This window comes from Muntiacus reevesi, chromosome 14 (genome assembly GCF_963930625.1).
Source record: "Muntiacus reevesi chromosome 14, mMunRee1.1, whole genome shotgun sequence".
Lineage (NCBI taxonomy): Eukaryota > Metazoa > Chordata > Mammalia > Artiodactyla > Cervidae > Muntiacus > Muntiacus reevesi.
The window spans coordinates 64852946-64880916 of NC_089262.1; the positions used below are offsets into that span (position 1 = coordinate 64852946).

Sequence of the window (27971 nt, forward strand, 5' to 3'; positions counted from 1 at the left end):
TCCCAGCTTCCCCACTCTCCTTCCCTCCCTCAGAAAAGGCACAGAATGGAACTTAGCCTTCCTAGGAAGATCAGGATTCTGTTCCAGATTTCTGGGGAAGAAACCTTTAGCCAAACTCGACCTCTCCAGTAAAGGCCAGGTAAGAGTCGAGGCTGGAAGATCCCTGCCGGTGTATAAGTCCTGCCCCTGGGTGTGGTCTGCTCCTGGTGATTGGACTTCAATGACGAGAATACAGAAGTGATGGGTGCCCCTCTGCAGTTAGGTTATGAGAGGCTGTGACTTCCAGGGTGCTGTGTTCTCCCTTGCTCTGGTAAAGCAAGATGCCGTGCTGTGAGCCACCCTATGGAGAGGCCATTTGGCTAGGAGCTGAGGCTCAGTCCACCAGCCCATGAGGGGCGGACTCCTGCCCACAGCCATGAGGGCGTGCGGAAGCAGGTCCTTCCCAGCGAACCTTGTGGTGAACCGGGCCTCTGAGACCCACCACAGCCTGGGAGACCCAGAGGCAGAGCATCCGCAGGAACTGTGACATAAGCAGTGCTGTTTAAGTCACCGTGAAAGCATTAGTTGCTCGGCTGTGTCTGACTCTGCCCCCGTAAGGACTGTCATCCGCCAGGCTCCTCTTTCCATGGAATTCTCCAGGCAAGAATACTGGAGTGGGTTGCCATTCCCTTCTCCAGGGGATCTTCCCTACCCAGGGATCGAACGTGGGTCTTCTGCATTGCAGGCAGTTTCTTTACCATTTGAACCACTGGAGAAGCCACCGTGTTTTGGGGTAATTTGTTATCTAGCAATAGAGTTCTGAAAAACACATGGAAATTGATGTAAACGTTAACTGGTTTCAACTTACCATCCTCAAATGTAGGTCTTGGAAGAGACCTCAGGAATGCCTGTGAGGTGACACAGACCTGGGATCACATATTGCCTGTGTAAGCTGGGTGCCACCTCTGAGCCTGTTTCCTCGTCTGACGAGGGGCCTGAGGTGAGGGCCGAGGGCGTGGTCCCCTGGCTGAGCGTCCCTGCCCCGCGTGCTGCCTCCACGCGTGCTCTGCACACCCAGCGCTGTGAGCAGGCCCTGCCGGGGTGGCGTGGGTGGGCCTGAGAAGGCCTCCACGGCCATGATGGAGCCTGCCTGGCTGCTGAGAAAGCACCAGGCGGCCTCTGCCGACGTGGTCAAGAAAAGCAAGCACACACGGCGGTTTTCTTGTGAGCATTTTAATGCAAACAACATGGTGCTTTTAGGTCTTGGAACATTTTATTATTATTTATTTATTTAGGCCACGCCCCACAGCTTGTGGGATCACAGCTCCCTGACCAGGGATTGAACATGGCAGTGGAAGCCCAGAATCCTAACAACTAGGCCACCAGGGAACTCCCAGGTCTTGAACATTTAAAGAAAAAAAAGTGCCAGAATGGGATAGGCTTTCTATGAAGGATTTTTTGGGGATGGGTAGTATGCAGTAATTAGCCCCCGAGAAAGAGAAAATTCTCAAATCAGATTTCTTTAAAAAGTTGAAGTTTTATGAAGTTTGGAATTTGCCTTCTCAGGGAAAATTATTTATCCTACTGATAATGAAACATAGTGTAAGGCTGAGGCTTACTTCTCCATTAGATACCAGAAATAACCCTACCTAGAACACACTTTTCCCTGACTTCCTGAGTTCACATATGGAAGACAAATTTTTAGATAAACTTGGGTGACTTTGCCTTTATGTGACAAGCCTGTTATAAAACTCAACTATCAAGAAAATTGTCAAGAAATAACTAGTCTGAGAAATGAGATTATAAAAGGAGCCTGTGGATTTACTTCTTCAACAGTAAGGCCAACCTTTCATGTCTTAGCAGAAATAAAGGGAATAATATTTACTATAAGCCTGAACCATGATGACAGAGCAGTGGGATACCAAAGGCATCTGACAGTGACAATCTCAAATCAACAGCCTAGTTACCATGCATCACAAACGGTAAAGGCCTTCTCTCTGTCCTGGGTTTGCATTGAGTTGCAGTCCCCACCGTAAAAAGAGTTTTTGTGGCAAGATGAAAACCAGTTGATCCTCATCCTCTGAAAATCCATAGTTTAGCATCTAGAACCGTTTTGGGTGGCTCAAGAAGGCAAGTGGCTTTGAATCTACATTTTAATTAGATACCTCTGCTTCTCTTAAAAATTAAATGGAGGCAGAAGGGCTGGGTGCTAGCAGCACCCAGAACTACTTGCTGGGGCTACCTACTCCTTCTGGAGAAATATCTCTGCAGGCAGTAATTGCACAGCTTAATTCTTCGGGACTAAACCACTTCAGATTTATGCCAGTGAAAAGCAAACGTTGTTTGTAAGTCATTTAATTGTGTTACTGTCTCTCAACTTTATCAGACGCTGCTGAGGCAGAGAGGTCTGTGTGCAGTCCTGTGGGATGCGTTACAGAGCTCCCAGGCTCGTCTGAAATGCCCACAGCTCAGAGCTCCAACACTGCTTTTCCAGACGAGACTAATAACGAACTACTAATTTAACAGGTTCAAGTGGTATTTGTCTCAATCCGGGATCCACATTGAAGGCTGCATCTCCCACAGATTCACCCCCTTGATCGCAGAGCCATTAACTAGTAGACACTGAGTCGAAAAACTGGTTTATTATGTTCTTTGGTTAAATGTTGCTTCTACCCTTTCAGAGAATTATGAGAACAAAGGTAATAATCTTATATAGAAAGACTGAAAACACATCTTTTGCTTTTTTCAGTGCAAAGACTGAATTTACATTGTGCACTATTATAAATTCTTATATTAGGCCAGACTTATAAAAAGGTAGGGTTTTTGTTGTTGTTTTGAAAAATAGATTCTCCTGGGCTAGCCAACATCACTGTCCTGGGACCCTGACCCACAAGTCTCTGGATGAAGGCCTCTCGGCACACGGGCAGAAGTCCAGTCAGCTCATCATGTCCAGTGGCTCAGTGCTGCCATCGCTACGCAGGGCCTCAGCCACGTCTCTTCTGAAGACAGAGAGGTTCTGGGTGAACCTGTGGGAAGAGGAAGAAAGGCTTGAGGGCAGTGGCTAGGCTGAAGCTGTGGGACCCTCTGGTGGCAGAGTTCAGGACCCTGGAGAGGGTCTTGACTGCGCTCCCTCTTCCCATTTCACAGCCACTATAGCTCCTCCCTTCCCCCTCCCAGAAAATAAGGGTTATCAGCAAAGACACTAATCATTCTGAGGGGTGCGTTCTGTGGTTATACCATGTAAGAATTATTTTTAAAAGTCAAATTACACATAGATAATAATGAATATAAAGAAAAGAACCAAAGCTTATGTTGTGTTTACATATAAATTCATTTAATCATTGTAAGTCTTCCCCAGAGCAAGTGTTAGTATCCTTATTTGCAGATGAGAAAACCAAACTCAGTGCTGCCAAAAGAGGGGGCACTGGATAAAACCACCTGGGTTCAGATCCTGACGCGACTACTTCTTAACTGGGTGATCTCAGATGAACACTTAATCTCGGTCTTGGTACCCTACGTGATAGCTACCTTATGGGGCTGTGAGAATTAAGAATTTACTGAGTTAAGAGAGACAGCGCCTGTAAGTGCTCAGCATCCTGCCTGGCGTGTGGAGAACAACCGCCCTTGCTGGCTGGTACTCTCACTAAACAAGGGACTCACAGCGCTGCTCAGGAGGTGGCACTCAAACTCCCAAGCCTCGGGCAAAGCCATTTCCCCTTGAGGCACCTAGCAAGGCACCTCCCCTTCCTTCACCAAGTCTCTTCTCCTCCTAGCCTGGAAGCTGCCCCTATTTGCCTGATAGAGGATCTTGGTGGGGAACAAGCAGTGAAGGGAACATGTCCACAGAGTCCATCTGACTTGGCCTTGTATTATCAAAGCCCAGGTTTTGGTCTGTGGCTATGGGGCAATTAACAATTTGCATTTCAATGGCATACCATTTGAATGCTAACACATTTTATCAAACGATGGGGCAAGTGTTTTTTTTTCTTCCCTGAAAACATTTTTTCTCTCCATCATTCATTATGTCTGTCTCTGCCACTAGAAGCTCCATGAGGGCAAAAAAAGCTTGGAACAGTTAGTTCCCCACTGGTATCCCTGATGCCTGGCACATAGTAGATTCTCAACAAAATTTTGTGAACTAAATGAATGAATGAATGAATTCAAGCATAGGTGACAAATTTGTGTTCCTCATCAAGATCTCACTGGCAACTTAGCTGTCTCTGTTCTTGCAAAACCAACCACATTTAAAGGTCAGACAGAGGAAGGAACTACTTACTATTTAGTCTATGTCCTAGGTACCACGTTTACTATATTCTGTCATTTAAATGTCACAACCAATTATCATCATCTTTGTTTTACTTGTGAGAAAACCAAGCATCAGTGGAGTTGACTGCCTTACTCACTGCCACACAGCTTATAAAGGAATAAAATTTAAATTGGAATCTGTCTGCCCTCAAAGTCCACGTTTGTTCAAATGTCAGAAAGCCTTTCTTTGTCCTTCATAGCAGTTCTAACTCTTTCTTTTAACCTTTCAATAAGTTATTTTTTCTGTGGGATTATAAAATGCTTAAGGGCAAAAACTGCACTTTATTCCCCAGTGGCTCAGTGGTAAAGAATCTGTCTGCAATGCAGGAGACACAGGAGATGTAGTTCAATCCCCGGGTTGGGAAGATTCCCTGGAGGAGGGCATGGCAATCCACTCCGGTGTTCTTGCCTGGAGAATCCCATGGACAGAGGAGCCTGGTGGGCTACAGCCCATGGGGTGGCAAAGAGTTGGACACAACTTCACACGGATGCATGCGTGCATCCTACAGTGCCTAGCATGCTGCTTGGAAAAAAGCAAATACCCATACTGGATAGAACTAAAGTGAGCCGAGGGCTCCAAGGTGTAACAGGAAACCGCATCAGTGCGTGAGCTGTGTGAAGTGCAGCCATGGAACATCCTCTCCCGGAGACGCTGAACTGCTGGGCGTCACTCACCTGTCCCTGTTCTTGACAGACAGGTTCTGCTCCACTCCTTCCATCAGGCTCCTGAAGCACTGGGCAAGGGCCTCCTGCTTGGGGAGAGGCTGGCTGCTTATCAGACCTGCCCTCAGTTCACCGAAATACTGTTGGGAGACAGAACAAGTGTCAGAGGTCTGGCTCCAAACTGGGCCTGAAGAAAGCCGGGGGGGTGGGGCTAGACCAGCTCTGACGGGCTCAGGGCTCCTAACTCTCAAAGGGGCTTTGGTCCAGGTCCACTTTGAACATTAAGCCTTGAGAGAAAACCAGAGCAATAGAGACATTCCTGAGTATAAACTCTATTATCCTCTCTCATAAAATCTGTTGCTATAATTGTTTTATCGTCACAGAACAATTTAGGCTGCTGGAGCCCCGCGCCTCCTGGGTGGGGGATCGAGCACATGAAGGTCTTCCTCTCCTCAACACTCACAGGGAGGCTGAAAGAGGAATGGCCTCTTAGGGTGAGGGAGGAACTTAGCCAGGGCGCACTCGGGCAGCCGAGGCCAGGCCCCGGGGCCTGCCTCCTGCTTCTCCGTCCCCCGTGGCCTTAGCGAACTACTTCTCAAACCACCCCAGGCTCTGTGTTCCCCAGTCCCTGCACGCCTGGGTCAGGGAGGGTCTGTTCGGCTGAGATGGGCACCTCAGGGGCTCGCTTAGTTCTGGGAGAGCTGTCTGACACTAAGAAAAATCCCAGTCACACCTGGTCACAAGGAAGTGCACTGCCCTTTTCTTTCTGCTGTTGACTGTGGGCTTTTACACACACTCTTATGCTAAAAGCAGCTCCTAATCATTGGAAACAGCCTAATTTCAGCACAAAGACGACATTTTGCTAGCCATGTGTTTATCCTTCCAGGCCCAAACAGCATGAAATTTAATTTTCATCATACATTAAAACAGCTCACATCAAAAACACACATAATTAATATGTAGTCAGACTAATACTTAAATACTATATATCAGAGGCATTATACTTAAACCACAATGTCTTCCTGAACAAGATTGGGAATGCACAAAACTACTTATTTTTCCCTTTTATAATGATGCAGTGACTCACACCAAATAGAAAATTATTAGTTTTTCATCCCAAACCATGAAATATTGCCTCCATCAGTAAAGTATAATATTGTGATGTCATAAGCTTTTTCTAAACACTGAATTTGCCCTTATTCCCTCTCAATCATTTTAAAAGAACTGCTCTCTTTTATAGAGCTTGGATTTAAATCACAATAACACCGAGGGAAGATGAATGACAGTGCTATTGAATGTGGCTAAAATTGGATACTTCAGCACAGGTGAATGATGAGACAGCTCTTCTCTTTTTGATATATTTTCTTCTTCTATTAGTTTCCTTCCAAGGCTGGGACTTCAGTTTGAATTTTAATGTATGCGCTGCCTCTAATCTCTCTGTCTTTCTCCCTGGTACTCTCTTACTGTATAGACAATTCATTCTCCCCAGCAGTAATGCCCTGTTCCTACTGACTGCTGGGGGGACGGGGGTGGGCTCAAGGGGAAGCTGGAGAACTTGGGAGGCAACCCAGAGTGGTGCGTGCACTTAAGGACTGGAGACTCGTGACCTGGATAATGGGTGCTGCCTCTGTATTCGGGGGGCTGCTATCATTGAGGGCGGTGCCGAGCCCACATCAGGAAGGAGGCCCAGGAAAGGGCAACAGGGATTGTAGTCCAGCATCTCCTGGAACAGGGAGGGGAGTGAGGGTGAGCTGGAAGCACTGCTGAGCACACCACCTGCCCAGTGTGGGGGCTCTGGGTTCCAGAAAAGCTAGCTGGAGGCGTCCACTTAACTGAAGGAGATCTGAGGCCCCTGAGGAAGGGCCTTCTGGGGGAATACGGCCTTGTCCCGGGCGCTCCAGTTGCCCGCTCACGCTCGGCTGGCCCCCTGTCTGTCACGGCCTGGCCTGGTGTCTGGCTGCGCCTTCCTCCTGCGGTTGCCTCCTGGGGACCCTCCTGCAGCCACACTCACCTTCTCATTGAGCAGGATGAGCCCTAGGAGAGGCCTGGACACTGACCACTGGTTCCGACAGTCTTCAAAGACAATGGTGTTCATGAGGACGGACATCATCTAGGAGACAGAGTCACTTGGTGACACTGGCGCCCTGGCTTGAGATCGCACCAACCCCAGGCCTCCTATGTGCTCACCTGCTACCCACCACATCCGGCCGCCAGCCATGAGGGCACTCGCTGGACACACAGCTTTGACTCTGGAAGCCTAACTGCTGCCTGTGGGAACTCTTGGCAAAGACTCTCAGCTCCCGAGGAAGAGCTGCCCTAATGAAACGTGTGGTGAGCACCTTCTGGGTGGGAGAAGTCAGAGGCCACAGGTCCAAGGGGGTCAGTTCCTACCTCTCAACCCAGATGTGCTTTCCTCTCTACTGGGTCATCAGGCAAAAAGCTCAGCTCACTCTTGAGGCTCTCATTTCACCAAAGACACAGTCAAGTTATAGAGGGGCCATATCTCTCCATGACCCCCTCAGATAGAGGGAGAAAGGGAACCCAGCCCATCTCATTCTGGAAGTCATGGTTCCTGCTGGCTCAGGCTGTGAAAAATCTTTTCATTCGTTCCTCCACTAAATTTATTCATTTACTTGCTTCACTTCTACATGGCTTATTTTTTTAAAAATCTTTATTGAATTTGTTATAATATTATTTGTTTCCTGTTTTGGTTTTAAGGCCACAAGGCATAAGGGATCTTAGCTCCCCGACCAGGGATTGAACCTACACTCTCTGCATTGGAAGGTGAAGTCTTAACCACTTAACCACCATGAAAGTCCTACTCCTGCATGTCATACTCATCCATTTTCTTAAATTCCAAGTCTGCAAGATGCCTGGGAGGGGGTAAGAGAACACAGACATCTACCACAACCTCTGTCCTTGAGGAGCTAAAAGCTTCCTGGGACAGACTACTCAGCAGAGATAACAGGAACCTGGGCTGGGCAAAGATGCTGTGGGTAAGCAGCGGAAAGATGGATACTTCTGGGTCCTTGAGAATCAGGAAAGACTCCACAAAGAAGGTCACAGTTACGGAGTTCATCGTAAATGTGTTCTAAGCAGAGACAGCAGCAAAAAAAGGGACTGGGCAAGAACACAGAGGGTTTTGTAATGGTAAGGAATGCAGCGTGGTGGGGAGAAGAGAGGTGGGCCAGAAGCAAGACCCCAGTGCAGTCTGGGAGACCTCAATGGAGAATCTGGCCGTTTGCACCTAAAGAGAGACATGCTCAGATCTGTACTTAGGAAAGCTTCCTCTGGGACACATGGACTGTGCAGGTGAAAGTACAGGAGGGAGGCCAGAGATGAGGCTGCTGCAACAGTCCTGGCAGAGAGCGATGAAGCAAGCTTTGGTCACCCATGTGAAGTCTTGGACACTACACCCCTCATCTCCAGTCCTTCCTGTTTCACTGCTTCAGAGCTCCTTTCCCTGAAGGAAGGCAGGGGAAAACAGCAATTATGTGGCAAAGTCTACTACACACACCACCCCTGACTAGGCTTTAGTGACATCTGGCTTTGTCCTCTGGCCTTTTTGCAACCCAATTTACCCTGTGACCTTGGGCAACCTCTTTCTGTGTGTCTTAGTTTCGTTACCCATAAAGAGGGAAATGATAATCCAGTACAAGGAAGCTCAGGGAATCAAATGAGGATCCAAAGAGATGGTGGATATAAAAAGTGCTGCAAAGAGTGAAAAGTGTTATAAACATTTAAGGTGTGTGTGTGTGTGCGCTTAGTTGCTCGGTCACGTCCGACTCTTTGTGACCCCATGGACTGCAGCCCGCCAGGCTCCTCTGTCCATGGGGATTCTCCAGGCAAGAATACTGGAATGGGTTGCCATGCCCTCCTCCAGGGACTCTTCTCAACCCAGGGATCGAACCCAAGTCTCCCGCATTGCAGGAGGATTCTTTACTGTCTGAGCCACCAGGTAAGTCCATTTAAGGTATATATATAAAAACAACACTGATGAGCTTTAAACAGCTTCTGTTCCACATGTCGTCGTCATCATCCTAACAGGCCGATTGCAAATGAGAGCTGCCAGTACACATTTATTCTATGTCCAGTGTCTCCCGGGAGAGGCTGGGTCTTATGCTGGCAGGTTGAACATCATTTGCAGATCATGTGTTTCTGTATACAATCCAACAAGCCACCCAAAGTCATAGAGCCACAAATTAAATTGACAAGCAAAACTAACAGATCCATGGAGACAGCCTAAAATATTACAGGTTTCACAATCTGAAGGCAGAATGGATATTTTAATGGAAAAGATTAAAGTTAGAGGCACCAAAGTCCTCCAGTAACTGACAAAGCATGCTGAAGTGATGTGCCAATTACTTTATACTGTTCTCCCGTGGATTCATTTGTCTGAATGCATGTATTTATGTCTGTAATAAGTAAGGGATGTTTGAATAAAGTACTTTTCTAAAAATAAAGTTGGCTAAAACAGATGACTTTTTTTTTTTCTTTTTTACTCTTCCGGAAAAATGGAAATTAGTGAGCAAATCCACTCAAAGGGTATTGACATGGCAACTTATTTCCACAGTTATTTCTTCTAATAATCTGAGAGGATATGGGGAAACAGTTCAATCAGTGCAGCAAATCCCTTTGGAGAAAGGTCCCCCACCCCCATATGGAAGAATCCTGGGTGAAATGCTTAAGTACCTGCTCCAGATACCGTGGAATCTCTGGTGGTTATGGATGGAACAAGTCAAGACGGACAGGAAAGAGCTCTGGCCCGCTCCGCCACGGCCCACTCCGGCGTGGAGTCACAAAGCGCCATCAGCGCTGAGTACATGGAAGGCTGTGTGAGCGGCGCCTCCACCCTGCCAGCCTCTGCTCACCGCCTACAGGCATGGCTGGGATGGCCATCTCAAATTGGCCTAACCCAGGCTACATTTCCCAGAGCCTGTGTCCAAAAAGCATATACATTATCCACTGTATTATCCTAAGCAGCTAGTCTGCCCCACCAGGGAATGGGCCACTTGGGAGGGGGGGTGATGTGGCTTAGTCCACTTAGAAAACCAGACACCGCACTGTCTCAGGTGCTGCTTCCTTGTTTCCCTTCTTCCTTCCCAAGAGGCTTGGGCTAAGTTTGCAGAAAATTTCTATCAGTGAAGCAAAACCAACATTGGTTTGGTAGGGACAGACTTTGGAGTCAGTCAGAACTAAGGCCAAATCTGGCCCTGCCACTTATGTAACCTGAGATGCTGGGCAAGTTGTTTCTCTTTTCTGAGGCTTTATTTCTTTACATATAAAATGAGAGATTATAACAACTACTTTGCAGGGCCACAGTGAAGACTGACTTCTCTCATAGGTTCTCAATCATTACTGGTGCTCCTCTGCTCCCACCACGGTTACCCCGCCTGGCCTGACCCAGTGGAATCTCATGGCTCAAGGATGCACCCGATTTCATGTCTTGATTATGGACAGATAACCCAGATTATATTCTCCTCACAATTATCTGATCTCACTAGGAGTTGCAGTAAAAGTAAAAACAACATCCTCCACCTCCTGCTGCCAAAAAAAAAAAAGCTAAAATAGAAAACAGTACAAAAATCAGTTCTGTTTGGTCTGGCACATGTATTAGTATGGATTTTGAGTGATAGTGTTTCTGAAAACTTGTAACCTTCTAAATAAAACATGAAGCTACTTGGCGAATATCTGACCTGGAGAGATAAAACACAGCAGTGTTGTGTTACGTGGACCTCTGCTCACCCCTCAGCTCTTCTCCTGTGCTTCTGCCCTGAAATGGGATGGGAAGCGCCAGCATCCCCGCACAGCGGGCCTGCCTGCTCAAACGTGCAGGCCCGCCCTTCCTTACAGCAGGCTCTCACTGTAGACGCTGCCGCAGATGTCAGCACAGACGAGGCTTGTGCTGGGTGTGCTCTTTCTAAGGACGCTGGAGGTCCAATGGGTCTAGAAGCTGGGAGGAGAGGATGGCTGAGAGGTGTGGCTCAGTGGGTCCCGGGTGATGCCTCACCGGGTATTGGGGAGACTGGTCTGCAGCCTTCTGCCATCCTGGGACCACGGGGGACACTTCTCTGCATCCCTCCTGCCTCATGTGGCCTCTGGCACCTACCAGAAGCTCAGGAAATAGCTACTGGGTGACAGGATGAATGCACAGATTAATAAATGAAAGAATTGGAAAGGATGAGTGAAATATCAACTAAAGTATAAAGAGCTAAAGAGCTGTACAGGAAACAGAGAAGTTCTGGCCTCAGCCCATGGCTAAAACCTTAAATTGGTAAATATCTAAATTAACACACTGTTCATTTCCAAGCATCTTGCTTTTGTGTGCAGAGCCTGAGAACGCTTCTAAGCCATTGTTGCCTCTCTAGCCAGCAGCTGCCTGGAAGAGATCTCTAGGGACTTTTATGTCACCAAGGCTAAAGGTTGAGGCACCATCTTTTTTAACAGTAAGCTATGCCTGATGAGGTTTCTCTCTGCCCGGTAGAAACAGATACATTTGCAGAAAGCCCCTGGGCGCTCAGCACTCTGTGAGGCACAGGTACACACTGTCTGCAACTCCTAGCTAACCCTAAGGGAGACATTATCCCCATTTCATAGTCCTGAGCAAGTCAGGGACTTGCTTCAGGCATCACAGCTATCAGCTACTGTGATGTGAAGTGGAACCAGGACCTGCGCGCAGCTCTGCCCAAGTCTGGAGGCTGCTGCCTGACACCCTGAGGCTGCCCGTGGGCGGGGACCAGGCCTGCGGCAGGGGTGGCGGCACTGTGAGTGGCCATGGCTCCTTCGCCCGCCCTCAGAGGGCCTCCCAGACATGCTGCCCACGTGTGTGTCCTGTTTGGCCACTCGACCACTTGCTCAGCAGTCAGGCAGCTACTGAAGTCCCTGTGATTAGAATCCAGGGAAGGGGTTCCTGGTGAGTCGGCAGGAGACCTTCTTGCCTCCCACCTAGAATTTTTATAAATCTGGTTACCATATCTTCAGCCTCTCAAGATGAACAGCAGTAGACATAATTAATAGATTGTCTCTGTAAAACGGTCCATTGAACCATTGGTTTCCCTCCCACCCAGGTATATAGCAATTTAAATAAACACAGAAGAAAAGATTAGGAAATTAAACTAATTTTCTTCAATTTAAAATACTCTCTATAAAGTGAACATTTTTCATTGTTAATATTCTTTGGGTATACTGATAAAACTAAAAAAATATTCCACAAAATCTAAGAAACAGGTGAAACAAATCCAAACTCCTCTCTCCTGCTCCCCATCCAATTCAGAAAGACAGCACTGAACGTGCAGTGATGATAGGAACTCTGACTGATAGGGATCAAATCCTTAATGTATTCAGGGAGCCTCAGCTTTCCCCTCTCTCTCCTGGCCTCTTGGTTCAGGGCTGCATGACATTTTAGTTACACTGCAACTTTGCTGCCTGTTGATCAGGGAAATGGGAATGGGACAAGAGTAATTTGTCTTCTCCAAAAGGTGGTGGAAGGAGGGCCTGAGAAGGCAGCTTCGGTTTAGACAAAACAAAGTGAAAGCGTCAGTCGCTCAGTCGTGTCTGACTCTCTGCGACCCCATGGACTGCAGCCCTCTAGGCTCGCTGCTCATAGGGATTCTCCAGGCAGGAGTGCTGGAGTGGGCTGCCCTTCTCTTCCCTAAGGGATCTTCCCTACCGAGGGATGGAACCCAAGTCTCCCGCATTGCAGGCAGATCCTTTACCATCTGAGCCACCGGGGAAGCCCTCAGACCAAAAGAAGGATAGACCAAAGGAAAGATGAGAGACCAAGACGAGGCGTCTCTGTACCTAGACCTAGGCAGGGCTAGAGACGGGGGACAAAGCCAGGCTGGTCAGGGCTGTGCCCAGGAGGGTGTGTCTGTAGAACAGGGTGCCTTAATCTGCTGGGTGGGGGGCAATAAAAAGAAGAGGGGGTAGGATATAAAATTACGTGCACTGCAGGCCAAGCTAGGCTGCCTTTGATTTTGAGGTGATGAGTTGCTGACATTTTGAGGAACAACTGATAAATGCACCAAACACTTGAGGGAAGCTCCTGAATCTCAGGAATCCTCTTGCACCTGTAACTGGCCTTCGGGAAGGCCAGGTGGGAGAGGAGGAGGAAGGCTGGCTATAGCAACAGCAATAACCACAGAACAAAAAAGACAGTGCAGTAAAACCTGAAAAAGCAGAGAAGCCTTCTGCCCCTCTCCCACAGCCCCATGATCTGGAAGAATCTGAATGTTCTGAAGGAGGAAGAGCTTCCAGGTTTTCAGGGCTTGTGGAAGTAAGGGAGTTGCTGTCATTACCAAGTGCTGTTCTTGAGGCCATTGCACAGCAAATACTGAAATCTGATCCTCCTCAGATTAGATACTAGTCATCTTTAGGGAAAAGGAATCAATTGTTTCTTCATTTGCTGTCTACCAATGTGACATTAGTGGCATGTTATGAAAAATGAAAGTAATGGACAAGCAAGCGAATGTTCTTCTGCCTGGATTAACGAAGCCCAATCACCCAAGTTACATTAAATCTTTTAGTATGTGTACACATTAAGCACATTCCTAAGTTCTCTTAGGGTCTTTGAAAGCTCATAATAGAAACAGCTATTGAGCACTTTAAATGAAAAAAAAAAAATCAAATGAAATGTATGAGCTGAGCCTCTTTTTCAAAGAAACAAGATTGCAATCAATTACATAGGTGACCCATTCTCCTCTGAAAAATCATTTGGGAGTCCTGCCTCTTGGCCTTTGTACAATGCTAGCTTTGCTTTTTTTTTTTTTTTTAAAGGCAAAAAAACTTCTTACTAATACAGCTACTGCAGGACTGGTTAGTTCAGCTGGCTTTGGTCACATTAACATTGCATGGTTCTGAATCCAAACGCAGAGCACCCCCTCCTCCAACCCCTCCTTACAGAAAGTTCAGGGATGCATTTTCTCCAAGTGATAAATTGCCTAGAATATTAAAAAACCTCTTCCATCCACAGTAAAATCTAAGGACATACACAACCTAGTTTTGCTGTTGTTTCAATTTTCTCCATTACCAACATCACCCTTGGTTCTCAAAACATTCATTTTAATCATAGTTTATTGGGGAAAGAATTACCTGCCAGTCTCCTCGCTTATAAGAAAGAAGATAAAGTTGGAATGAAACTTCAGGATTAATTAATTGAGAGTGCTGCCGTGATGTGTCATTCTGAATGTTACAGTGCACATCACAATGAGAACAGTTTTATTTTCCATGGTTGAAATAAATTACAATAAATAATTCAGTTCAATGGCAGAGATGTACTGGAAAGCAAGAGCAACAAAATTGACTACACTACACTGTGAGTCTCATTCTTGAATCTTCATTATCCATTTGAAACTTTTTACTGGTAGTAAATCATATTTCAAGTGGCTGCAGATCTCATAAAGCAGCTTGCTGCATTAAAATAAACCCAGAAAACCTGGGGCACTGGGAGGCTGCAGGGTTTGCCACTCAGCACTATTTGGGGAACTCTTTCTCACTCTTCTCTTGCTAACATCAAATAGAAATTTTTTTGATTTGATGTAAAAATTAAGCATCATTTGTCAAAAACATCCTCTAGGTAGGAATGCTGCGAAAATTTGTATGGAGAGGAATGGTTTTCAACTCCAAAGCCATTTTCCTCTAGTTTTTTTCAAGTGACACTGTCATTTCTAGTTCATGGTATACTGTTTGAATGACTGTCTTACAATCATAGAACCTCAAGTGTCCTACACAAGCCTCTGGGGATCTCCAAATGAGCAACCATGTGTAAGCTCAAGGGAGACTAACAAAGGCACATGTGCTATGTTTCCTGTCTAAAAAGATGAGCCTATCTTCACAGGAGAGCTAATTATTTACTGGAATCTTAAAAGATACATATAGCATCACTGGGAAAGGATACCTCAGGAAGAGAAAATAAAAGGAGAAAAGGCAGAGGAGACAGGGCTTGGTGTATCAGTCTCTGCATAGCACGCTTTTGAGAGAGACCTTCTTTCAAGTGGAAAGGAATAGAACTGAGGGTGAGAAGAAGACCGGGCTGAGCCCAGGCTACAAAAGGCCCGCTGCGTCACGCTGGATGCAGCAACGAGCCTGGGCCAGTACGAACAGGGTAGCCTTCAAAGGACTTCTGAATAACGGTTAGGTCTGTGATTTAGAACAAAACTGATGGGAAACTGCGGACGGCAATGCTGGGCAGCTGCTGGAGGCAGGGCAACGTGTTCAGACGCTACTGCGCAAGCCCAGGGGGAAGTGAGGAGAGCCCCGGAGATGGAGAGAAGCGGTCGGAACCCTTGACTGCTTATCCCATTTTCTGCCCAGCTAAAGAAATCCTTCCAAGAAATACAACCTGATACTGAAGCCACAGGTTGATTCAGAGCTTTGAGAACGTGGGCTCGGATTCCAGGCTGCTTGTGAGGCAAGGGGCTGGACAGCAGACTGCCCCAGCGGGCTGCGTGAGGTGCAGGGCGGCAGACCCAAGGCCCCACAGGGAGCTCGTGCGGTGCGGAGCAGTGGCACGGACTCCACCCAGCGCGCACACTCCGCACGGCAGAGACGACTACAAGCACGTTTACATTAAATATTCAGTGGTGAAGTAAAGTCTAACTGAGGCCATTCAAAATCAAAGGGAGTGGGAAACAGCATGCTGCTTTACTGAGCAGTCATCACAACATTTCCCAATGAATATCATATTTCACAACAGAACAACATAAGGCATAATGGCATGAGGGCATCTCATGCAGTCCTCCAAGCAGAGTGCAGTGAATATTGTGTTTCATAATAAACATATTATCCTTACAGAACGAGGTTCAAAGTTTCATTGCCTTTCATCTGTCACCATATCCTCCCTGACTTCCCGAAGGGATCTGGTTAGATGGACCTAAAAATCTTTATAACCAACAGTGGAGGGTTATTTTACTTAACATGTTCAAATGATTTTGCGTGAGGAGAAAAAAGTCTTTTTTTTTTTTTTGGAAAATTCACTTGGCCTGCAGAAGCATTTTCCATTAAAGATTAGAGTTTAATGTTTAAACCATAGAGGATGGCATGCTGCCTTTCAGATTTGAAGTTTTTATTTATAGCTGTCTAACTGGCATAGAGACTGCTGGCCAAGTGTTTGGGGAGATGATTTAGAGACGTTACTGAAATTTGGAAGCTCTTGTGCCCTAAGAGTTACACAGGGAGGCTAAGGAACGATAGCGACTGACAGTGCTGGGAAGAGAACCTCGTTCCTTGACGTAGTCAGACTTTGCTGCCACCAGCTTTGTGCCGAGCTCTGTCAGACCCTGAGGACAGACAGGCGAACGAGGCACAGTCCTGGCCTCCAAAGGGCCCCAGGAGGGGAGGCACAGCAAGTGCCGCCTGCAGAAGCCTGCATGGGGGCTCCCAGGGGCCCGGAGGGGGTGAGCCCTGCCGAGGCAGCAAAGGCTTCACCCACGACATGTCAACCCGCTGTAGGGAGGAAGGTAGTCAAGCGGGAAGAAGGGTGAGCAGGTGTAAAGGTCTGCAGAAGTGTGTGGGGAATGACGGGCAGCTCCGTGGGAGGGTCACTGAGAAGGGTGGGTGCGGAGCGGTGGTGGTGGAGGTGGCTGATGAGGTAGGCAGGGGGCTGATGTGAAGGGCCTGGTCCTGTGTGCTAGAGAGTGCTAGAGAATGTGGGCTTAGCGGCAGGAAATGGGGTACTCTTTAAGTTGAATGACCCTTCCACGCACTCATGTGGAAGGGCAAATGGCTGGTACAACTATTCTCCACATGGTCCGGCCCTTTAGGAGGCTGAGCCATCTGAGTTCCCCCAAGAAGATGCAGTCTCTTTCCTCGTCTAGGACTGGGAGGCCACAGACACAGAAGGCTACCTGCCTGGCCCCAGTCAAGATGCATCTCGGCCCCTGTCCTGCTGGCTCCGTTGCCAGCGCCCTGAGAAACGGCACTGCCATTACCTCCCTTGGCCCACAGTACATAACTTACTAGTGTCCCCTGTCAGGAATGGTGCTCCTTGTCAGGAAGCTTTTTATTGATGCTCAACCTTCATTTTCTCTTTCTTAATATTATCCCATTATGCCAATACTCCATTGTGCCATGCTAAGTAATTCCCTTTCCTCCCTGGCATTTACATCTTCCGAGTATTTATAGACTTATCAAATGCCGCATTTAGTTGTCACTTAGGCAGGCTATACATATTTAGCTTCTTTAATCTGGCCCCATAAGCCAGCCTCTCCATTCTCCTAAATCACTTGAGTCACTTTCCTCCAGGTTTCCGTCAATTTGTTTCCAGCCTCTTGATAATGCAGGGGGCTCGGGAAAAAGACGGGCTTGGGGAGGGAGGACTTGCTCCCTTGGTGGGGTAAGAAGAGTCCATCATCTGCTGAGGGTGGAACTTCTCCCTTAAAGTACAAACTCCAAAACAAGCCAGGCGTCTAGAGAAGCTCTAAATGCCTCTAGTTGTCTACTTGTTTCACCTGCATACATTTCAAGTCAGAACATTCTATTCTTGACTCTTACGTGCCAGGTGCCCACATGCAACACATCTGTGAGGGCGTCCTTACTATGTGTCAGGTACTGTGCTAGAGACCTCCCCTTCCTTCTTTTCTCCCTTCCTCTTCATTTCTTAGACTTACTCATCGCTCAAAGAATTACTGAACTCCTACTGTGTGTCAGGCACTGTGGTACAGAACTGAATAAAACGTAGTCCCTGTGGCCTTCAAGAGCTCATGCAGCCTAAGAATTTACTAATCTCCCACCCATCAAGTTGCTTCCTTCCAATCTTAAGGGTCACAGAGAAATCACCCCTCAATGCACTTAACTCTAATTGACGCTTTTAGTTGCCTGAGTGGAACTTCTTTGTCCCATCTAAAATGAGATGCCACATTAAGTACGGGCATTAACACAGAGCTTAGTGTTTTTCTGTGGTGGGTCTCTTTGGGGCCTAAGAGATTTCTCTTCAGGCCTTGTACTTCCTATCACTCCTCCTTCTTGGCATTCTATATTCACGTGACCGCAACTAAATATGTGCTTGAATGCTTTTGTTTTTCCTTTCCATGATACCGATGTTCCAGGTTATGGAGTAACAGATGGCTGAAGGAGCGATGCAGTGGGAGACATCTGCGTCCTGGCTCGTCTGGGCAGTCTGGGCATGAGACCACAGCAAGGAGCACTTCAGCCACTCGATCCCGGGGGTTACTCCACATAAGGTATAGAATCCCCCTGGCTGCGGTGCTGCTATCCTCAAAGAGGTGAGGGAGCTATTCCAAGGACATAGTTAGGAAGTAGCAAAACTGATATTCAAAACCAGGTCTATTGACTACAAAATCTTTCTGCTCTGACTGTTGTGAAGTAGAAAGTCTTTAACAAATACAGAATTTACAATTAAACAACTTTGAAAGGAGGATGGAATTTCATCAGTCTGAAAGCAGTTACATCTATATTTTCCTAAGCATGACAAGAGATACAGAATTAACAAGCAAGAGTTCTTCTGGGTTGCAAAGCATACAGAGTCACACTAACTCATGAAGTGTCAGAGAATCAGGTAACCTGTACCTTGTTCTTCAAGTCAACCAAATAAGAGGTCTTCCTTAACATACTATGTGAACTCACTGTTGCACAAATGGCCATTGCTAGTTAAAGTCTCCAAGAGTTAAAGACAAATGAATATGAAGGCTGATGTCACCTCTCCAGCATATTAATATAGTTTGAGAAAATTTCACATAATTTACCCTTCAAGTGCTATGTGAAAAATCGGCAATAACTGTAAAATGAATAAATTATGCCATCATTAAACCAATCTCACATTATACTGTGCCGTTCTTTCAAGAAATTCAAAAGAGTTTCTCACACCATGCACAATGTCACTAAGAGAAATGAAGGTAGGGGAACTCTGTCACCTTTGAATAAGGCTGAAGGAATAACAAGAAATGCCAGGAATGAGAGGCAGGTTAAGGCCCTGGGAAGCTCTCATATGGTAAAAATTGTAAAACCTAGAGACAAAAAAGCCTTAGTTAAATTCTGTGTGTGCGTGAGTGCTATGTGGCTTCAGTCATGGCCGACCCTTTGTGACCCTATGGACTGTAGCCTGCCAGGTTCCTCTGTCCATGGGGATTCTCCAGGCAAGAATACTGGAGTGGGTTGCCATGCCCTCCTTCAGGGCATCCTCCCAACCCAGGGATCAAACCTGTGTCTCTTACATCTCCTGTAGTGGTAGTCGGGTTCTTTACCACTAGAGCCAGTGGGAAGCCCCAAATTATATTCCAAGCACTGTTATTTAGTGGCTCTGTCTTTTGGGCAAGTTATTTCATCCCTCTGTTTTGTTATGTTCGTACTTTTTATCCACATCCCATGACATGTGGGATGTTAGTTCCCTGACTAGGGATCAAACCTGCAACCCCTGCATTGGAAGGTAGAGTCTTAACCACTGGACTGCTGCGGACATCCCCATTTCAGCTCTCTGAACCAATGTATACTTTATCCATACAGGTACTGCGGGATTGAATTTGTTCATGTATCTATCCTCTCAAATTAAAAACTATTTATATTGACCCTATCTACCCATTCAGTTCACTTCAGTTCAGTTGCTCAGTCGTGTCCGACTCTTTGTGACCCCATGAACCGCAGCACACCAGGCCTCCCTGTCCATCACCAACTCCCGGAGTTCACCTAAACCCATGTCCATTGAGTCGGTGATGCCATCCAGCCATCTCATCCTCTGTCGTCCCCTTCTCTTCCTGCCCCCAATCCCTCCCAGCATCAGGGTCTTTTCAGATGAGTCAACTCTTCACATGAGGTGGCCAAAGTATTGGAGTTTCAGCTTCAGCATCAGTCCTTCCAATAAACATCCAGGACTGATCTCCTTTAGGATGGACTGGTTGGATCTCCTTGTAGTCCAAGGGACTCTCAAGGGTCTTCTCCAACACCACAGTTCAAAAGCATCAATTCTTCAGCACTCATCTTTCTTCACAATCTAACTCTCACATCCATACATGACCACTGGAAAAACCACAGCCTTGACTAGATGGACTTTTGTTGGTAAAGTAATGTCTCTGCTTTTTAGTATGCTATCTAGGTTGGTCATAACTTTCTTTCTAAGGAGTAAGCGTCTTTTAATTTCACGGCTGCAATCGCCATCTGCAGTGATTTTGGAGGCCAAAAAAATAAAGTCTGACACTGTTTCCACTGTTTCCCCATCTATTTCTCAAGAAGTGATGGGACCAGATGCCATGATCTTAGTTTTCTGAATGCTGAGCTTCAAGCCAACTTTTTCACTTTCCTCTTTCACTTTCATTAAGAGGCTTTTTTAGTTCCTCTTCACTTTCTGTCATAAGGGTGGTATCATCTGCATATCTGAGGTTATTGATATTTCTCCCGGCAATCTTGATTCCAGCTTGTGCTTCTTCCATCCCAGCATTTCTCATGATGTACTCTGCATGTAAGTTAAATAAGCAGGGTGACAATATACAGCCTTGACGTACTCCTTTTCCTGTCTGGAACCAGTCTGTTGTTCTATGTCCAGTTCTAACTGTTGCTTCCTGACCTGCATATAGCTTTCTCAAGAGGCAGGTCAGGTGGTCTGGTATTCCCATATCTTTCAGAATTTTCCACAGTTTGTTGTGATCCACATAGTCAGAGACTTTGGTGTAGTCAATAAAGCAGAAATAGATGTTTTTCTGGAACTCTCTTGCTTTTTCTGAGATCCAGGGGATGCTGGCAATTTGATCTCTGGTTCCTCTGCCTTTTCTAAAACCAGCTTGAACATCTGGAAGTTCATGGTTCACTTATTGCTGAAGCCTGGCTTGGAGAATTTTGAGCATTACTTTACTAGCGTGTGAGATGAGTCCAATTGTGTGGTAGTCTGGGCATTCTTTGGGATTGCCTTTCTTTGGGATTGGAATGAAAACTGACCTTTTCCAGTCCTGTGGCCACTGCTGAGTTTTCCAAATTTCCTGGCATATTGAGTGAAGCACTTTGACAGCATCATCTTTCAGGATTTGAAATAGCTCAACTGGAATTCCATTACCTCCACTAGCTTTGTTCGTAGTGATGCTTCCTAAGGCCCACTTGACTTCACATTCCAGGATGTCTGGCTCTAGGTGAGTGATTACACCATCGTGATTATCTGGATCGTGAAGATCTTTTTTGTACAGTTCGTCTGTGTATTCTTGCCACCTCTTCTTAATATCTTCTGCTTCTGTTAGGTCCATACCATTTATGTCCTTTATCGAACCTATCTTTGCATGAAATGTTCCCTTGGTAGCTCTAATTTTCTTGAAGAGATCTCTAGTCTTTCCCATTCTGTTGTTTTCCTCTATTTCTTCGCATTGATCACTGAGGAAGGCCTTCCTATCTCTCCTTGCTATTCTTTGGAACTCTGCATTCAAATGAGAATATCTTTCCTTTTCTCCTTTGCTTTTCATGTCTCTTCCTTTCACAGCTATTTGTAAGGCCTCCTCAGACAGCCATTTTGCTTTTTTGCATTTCTTTTCCATGGGGATGGTCTTGATCCCTGTCTCCTATACAATGTCACGAACCTCTGTCCATAGTTCATCAGGCACTCTGTCTATGAGATCTAGTCCCTTAAATTTACTTCTCACTTCCACTGTAGTCAATCCTAAAGGAAATCAGTCCTGAATATTCATTGGAAGGACTGATGCTGAAGCTGAAACTCCAATACTTTGGCCACCTGACGCAAAGAACTGACTCCTTGGAAAAGACCCTGATGCTGGGAAAGACTGAAGGCGGGAGGAGAACAGGACGACAGAGGATGAGATGGTTGGATGGCATCACCGACTCAATGGACATGAGTTTGAGCGGGCTCCGGGTGTTGGTGACGGACAGGGAAGCCTGGTGTGCTACTGTCCATGGGGTCACAGAGAGTCTGACACGACTGAGCGACTGAAGTGAACTGAACCTATTAGGGTTGTTGTGAGAATCAGGAGAGGCATTAAGTATGAAGACAATATACAAATGGAAAGAGTTACAGAGTTTATTTTCATTCTTGCCATTGCAAAGTAAGGCTTGGGGTTTATAGGAAGAATAAGAAAAAGTCAGACTGGACCCATGAGTAAAATGCACATCATACCATGCCCCATCCAGTCCAGTGAGTCTGTGATATTCAGAACGCTCGTTCACAGAAAGAACTGTAACAAAAGCAGAACACATGGATGGGACTAGGAAGACGTAGGTACTCTGGCTTAAGTCATGGCCTTAAAATCAAATCATCTTGTGAAATGGAAGTCTTGGGCTTGGGATTTCTTGGAAAGGATACTTTTCACATTTATAATTATGAACAGCAGGGAAAAGGACAAGGATGGGAACATTAAAAAGTAGTACCTATGTATTATTTTCAAAATGAAGCTGCTTTTACACATTTATTGAATACCTTCCCTGTGTTAGGTAAGTCTGTACTCATGGGTTCATTTTGTCCTCACAGCTTCCGAGTCAGGGATCCTTTCACTATGAAGAGAGTGGCGATCGCAGATAAAAGGGGTGACTTCCGGACCCTGCGCCAGGCAGTGCAGTCCGGCCTCTCCAGGGCTTGGAATCGGGACAGGAGCTCTGGTGGGCTCTCCTCACTCTCTGTGGGCCTGCCTGGTCTCTGCAGATCCTTCCATCACGTCGGCGGCTCTTTTCTCTTGTGGCAGACTGACTACTTCCTTGAGCACATGGCAGGGAATGGCTGCCCCACGGCTCTTGAATTTTCAAGTTTTCAATTCAGGTGAGGTTGACCATTATCTTTTAAATGCTAGTTTCTAAATCCAGGGACGATAAGCCAGTTTGGGTCAAGTGTTTACTTCTTGTCCAAACAGTACTCCAAGAAAGGAGCCCTTGGCTCAATCAAGAATTTATGGATGAATAAATGGTGTGTGCCTGCCCTTGCTTATCCTACATCCCTCCCAAGCCTGTTTCCAGGCCATTTAAAAGTTACACGCTATAGTGGTTAACAGCAGAGGTTCTGCTACTTATTAGCTGTGTGGTATTGGGTGAACTACTAGAGCTGCAATTACAGTATTTTGAACATAAAGTGGAGATAAAAATACATGCCTCACAGAGTAATGAGACAAAGAGAAATACACACACACTGGAATACATATGTGTATATATATGTGTGAGTATATATGTGTGTGTGTGTATATATTAATATATACATAAAGCACTTAACATACAAATCAAGCATATAATAATTATTTCTACTTCTTTTTCATCATAATCATTCATCGTTAAAATTTTCTTTGAATCTGAGGTTGCCCTTCTGTGGTGACCTCTCTAATTCTAGCAACCCTGCAGTAAATAAGACTTCATTACAGGATGGAGGAGAAGTCTAAATCTTTAAGGAAGGGGTGTAAAGATTCTTCTGCTTTGGACTGGAGGGATGTGGAAATAACCCTAACTGAATCTTTTCTGGTCAAGGAAGTCTGCTCCTCTGTGACGCCCACACAAGTTTAGGACCCTTCTGGTGAGCCCTGGGTTGGCCTGGATGTGACACAGTAAGATGACCTCAGGTGTCATCTTCATATGTCACAGGAACACAGCTCAGAGTAGAAAGACTGAACTCGTGTTAAAGCTTGGGAGTTACAAGTGAAATCCACAATTTCTTCCATTTGTGAAATATGGATAAATGTTACTACCTGTGCTAAAAAAGACAGATGTCATCTGCTATGCTTTACTTTCCTGAGAATTCTTCAAAATACAAAACAAAACAGAAAAAAAATCACTGAGAGTTAGAAGAAAAAAAAAATCATCCTTTTAGAAATAGATTGTTAAATGCTTTTCCAGACTTGGTGTCAGCATTTAATCTATGAATTAAGAAATTTTCCTTGGAGAGGCTTTAAAAAAGAATGCATTTCAGTGAACTCTTTTTACTGTTAATTTACAATGAGAGCTAACTGTGCCAATCACTATTAATGAAGGGGCTAAAATACTATCTTGTTTGCCATTTGCCATACCGAGTGAGAGATGTTATAAAGCATACCTAATTATCACTGGGCTAAACCTGTGTAAAACTCTGCATTTTTTTCCCCATGAAATGCTATCTGCTTTACATGGGTGTGAAGGAAAAGGTATGGTGGTAGTTCAATATTTACTACATTTCTGCTATTCTGAGAACATTTGCTGCAGAATAATAGCAAAACTGTGTTAAACTGTAGATAAAAGAACAATGACAGATTGCAGTCACTTTAATTCATAAAGAAAACACTCGCAGCCCCTGAGAATGCCAGGTCAAGCCACTGGCACCCAATGACTCTGTGCTAAGTCACAAAGTACATCATACTTTTTTCAGTTTAAACACAAGGGCTAATGGACGTGTAACTTATTTATTTCAAATTCTTCTTTATGAAGCTGGCTCTTCTTTTTTTAGCTCCTTGGAAAACATTGTAATTCCCCTATTCTATAAACACACAAATATAATTGTAAAATGACATCGTTCTGTTTTCATTTAATTACCCCTGAAATGCTTTCTATTTAATATTCATTACTCAAAAGCTAATTTAAAAGAGAAAGAGATGCGACTTATTCAAAAAGATGTACTGTCATTCATAGCAACAGTTATCTAATATACAGAAGTTAATAAAGCAGATTAATCTACAAGTCCCTTTAAGCCATTCTTGAGTTTTGAACAACCGCCTCTTTGACCTTTCACCCTCACGCTGTGCACCAGTAGCAGGTGCCAGCTGCACAGAAATTATGGCTGCGCATTTGAACGCAAAGTCTTTTCTTACTTTGCTTCTGACCAGCAGCTGACCCTGTAGGAGTGATTGTTTCTGGTGCCGGCCTAAAGGCTACATAAGCCAGTAGCAGATAAACAAAAGGCTACATATACCAGCTGCCTTGCCTAAGGGTACCATCCTAGGCTGACACCTCCACTCCTTCTCCAGCGTCCCAAATTGCTCCTTGTTTGTTTCCATACATGCATTTCACCCTTGTTATTTTGTGCAAGAGGCAGGCATAGGAGAAAACCCCCCAAAACAACAATGACAAAAAAACCCCATCCCTTCCCTCGAACTTGACTTTTGAGTATTCCATGTCAAACTGTGCCATTATGATGCTAATCCAGGCCTGATTTAGCAACTTTAATAAGAGGCTAAACCCTCTTGTAATTAGATAATAAAATTTTATTATGTATTTTAATATTAAAAGTCTTAAAATCAAACTCTTCAAATCATATACTGGTACAGAACTAAGGTACTTAAATATCACAGCCCCAGAAAATGGGAGCTTGAAAAAGCACATTGTGGCTAATTTTTCATTCTCAGAAATGTAAACATGGAATTCCTATGTGGTAGCAGTGAAGCTCCAACACTCTTAATTATGTGCAGGGAAGAATGAATCTATTCAAGTATGAAGCAAACGGTACCATTTCCAGCAACAGCATGAGATGGTTTTGACAGTTATTTCTCGGATACAAATTACACAAGTATAAAAACAATCCCCATAATGATTAAATGCGGTTATGTACATAGGAGAATACCAGTGCAAATGGTAACATATTTAAATGGTTTTCCTTCATTAAAAAAATTATATATGATATTAAACCATCAATCACTGCTGAAGCACTGGAGTTTAGACGCATTGTCACTGGTTGAAATAAATGACCTGGAGACTGAATTCTGGCTCACTCAATATGGTGTCTTTGCTGTTGCTTAGTCACCCAACTCTCTGCTGGTTTGGGCTACATCTGGTGGATTCTCTCCCTTTCAATTAATAAGGCAAGTTACGCTATCAATGGATTACATCTTTGAACTGTGCTTAGAGGTAGAAAAACACATGTCCTAGTGAAAAAAAAAAACAAAAAAACAAACCACAAATGCTCTCTGTTCTGTAAGCCATTTAGAACAATATTTGAAGTACCTTTTTTTTTAAACCCACGTAAAATTTTCTTATTTAATTTCAGCAGAGTTATCTCATAGTATATAATGATATAGTCTTAGTATTACTACTTATTTTGTTAAGTAGTAGTCTATGATTTGATGTCTAAAGTCACTGTCTGCAGACTGCACTTCTAAAAACATTTTTTTGGGTTTTCTGTGCAGATATTCACTGACCATCACAAGGTTTCAGGCTCTGCTAGGTGTGAGGACAACTATCAAGATGGAGGTGGGTTTGGGGAGAAAAGGTACTGTGTAAAGGCAATAGGATTATAATACTAATTTGATGATTTATCAGAACAGGTTTCTATTTTAAAATACCATTTTTTTGTTACAGGTGAAACAGTCATTCAACAAATATTTCTATAACAAAAATGAAATTAAAAAGGCAAAGATATGGTATATAACAAAGGATTTGGACAAGAATTATCCTTTTAAAGATGAACAGAGAAATGAGTTCATAGTATCAAAGACAAAAGCCACTTTAATTAAAAACTAGTGTTCTATTTTTAAAATCATAAACTTCAACTTTCTAAACTGATCTTTAGGGGTAGTGATCGCAAATTCATCATTCTTAAGAGTTTTAGTGACTTTTAGACTTTTGCTACCTGGCTACTAACTATATACTTCTGTGCGGCCCTGTTCCTCTTTCAGTTCAGTTCAGTCGCTCAGTCGTGTCCAACTCTTTGTGAGCCCATGGACTACAACACAGCAGGCTTCCCTGACCATCACCAACCCTAAGAGCTTGCTCAAACTCATGTCCATCGAGTTGGTGATGCCATCCAACCATCTCATCCTCTGTTGTCCCCTTTTCCTCCTGCCTTCAATCTTTCCCAACATCAGGGTCTTCTCCAGTGAGTCAGCTCTTCGCATCAGGTGGCCAAAGTATTGGAGCTTCAGTTTCAGCATTAATCCTTCCAATGAATATTCTGAACTGATCTCCTTTAGGATGGACTGGTTGGATCTCCTTGCAGTCCAAGGGACTCTCAAGAGTCTTCTCCAACACCACAGTTCAAAAGCATCAATTCTTCAGCGCTCAGCTTTCTTTATAGTCCAACTCTCACATCCATACATGACTACTGGAAAAATCATAGCCTTGACTAGATGAACCTTTGTTGGCAAAGTAATGTTTCTGCTTTTTAATATGCTGTCTAGGCTGGTCATAGCTTTTCTTCCAAGGAGTAATCGCCTTTTAATTTCATGGCTGCAGACACCATTTGCAGTGATTTTGGAGCCCCTAAAAATAGTCTCTCACTGTTTCCATTGTTTCCCCATCTATTTGCCTTGAAGTGATGGGAATGGATGCAATGATCTTAGTTTTCTGAATGTCAAGTTTTAAGTCAACTTTTAAACTCTCCTCTTTCATGTTCATTAAGAAGATCTTTAGTTCCTCTTCACTTTCTGCCATAAGGGTAGTGTCATCCGCATATCTGAGGTTATTGATAATTTCTCCCAGCAACACTTATTCCAGCTTGTGCTTCATCCAGTCCAGTATTTCACATGATGTACTCTGCATATAAGTTAAATAAACAGGGTGTCATATACAGCCTTGACATACTCCTTTCCTAATTTTGAACCAGTCTGTTGTTCCATGTCCAGTTCTAACTGTTGCTTCCTGACCTGCAAACAGATTTCTCAAGAGGCAGGTCAGGTGGTCTGGTATTCCCATCTCTTTCAGAATTTTCCACAGTTTGTTGTGATCCACACAGTCAGAAGCTTTGGCATAGTCCGTAAAACAGAAATAGATGTTTTTCTGGAACTCTTGCTTTTTCTGTGATCCAGGGGATGTTGGCAACTTGATCTCTGGTTCTTCCGCCTTTTCTAAATCCAGCTTGAACATCTGTAAGTTCACGGTTCACATACTCTTGAAGCCTGGCTTGGAGAAATTTGAACATCACTTTGCTAGCATGTGAAATGAGTGCAATTGTGCGGTAGTTTGAGCATTCCTTCGCATTGCCTTTCTTTAGGATTGAAATGAAAACTGACCTTTTCCAGTCCTGTGGCCACTGCTGAGTTTTCCAAATTTGCTGGCATGTTGAGTGCAACACTTTAACAACATCATCTTTTAGGATTTGAAATAGCTCAACTGAAATTCCATCACCTCCACTAGCTTTGTTTGTAGTGACTCTTCCTAAGGCCCACTTGACTTCACATTCCAGGATGTCAGGCTCTAGATGAGTGATC

General features: G+C 44.8%; 1 protein-coding gene across 6 annotated transcripts in view; it reads right to left on the reverse strand.

The window, feature by feature from the left end:
- Positions 1-1372: 1372 nt before the first annotated feature.
- RANBP17 (RAN binding protein 17) overlaps positions 1373-27971 on the reverse strand; it is a 349536-nt gene continuing 322937 nt past the window's right edge. For 2 of the 6 annotated variants that reach the window (XM_065905573.1, XM_065905574.1), the window contains 3 exons: positions 6959-7057; positions 4960-5087; positions 1373-3005 (listed from right to left, as the gene is read on the reverse strand). In XM_065905573.1, the coding sequence (XP_065761645.1) occupies positions 2915-3005; positions 4960-5087; positions 6959-7057 (318 nt within the window). In that variant the 3' untranslated portion in view covers positions 1373-2914. The remainder of the gene's footprint in view (positions 3006-4959; positions 5088-6958; positions 7058-27971) is intronic. The other 4 variants (XM_065905568.1, XM_065905569.1, XM_065905570.1 and 1 more) reach the window with 4 other exon arrangements.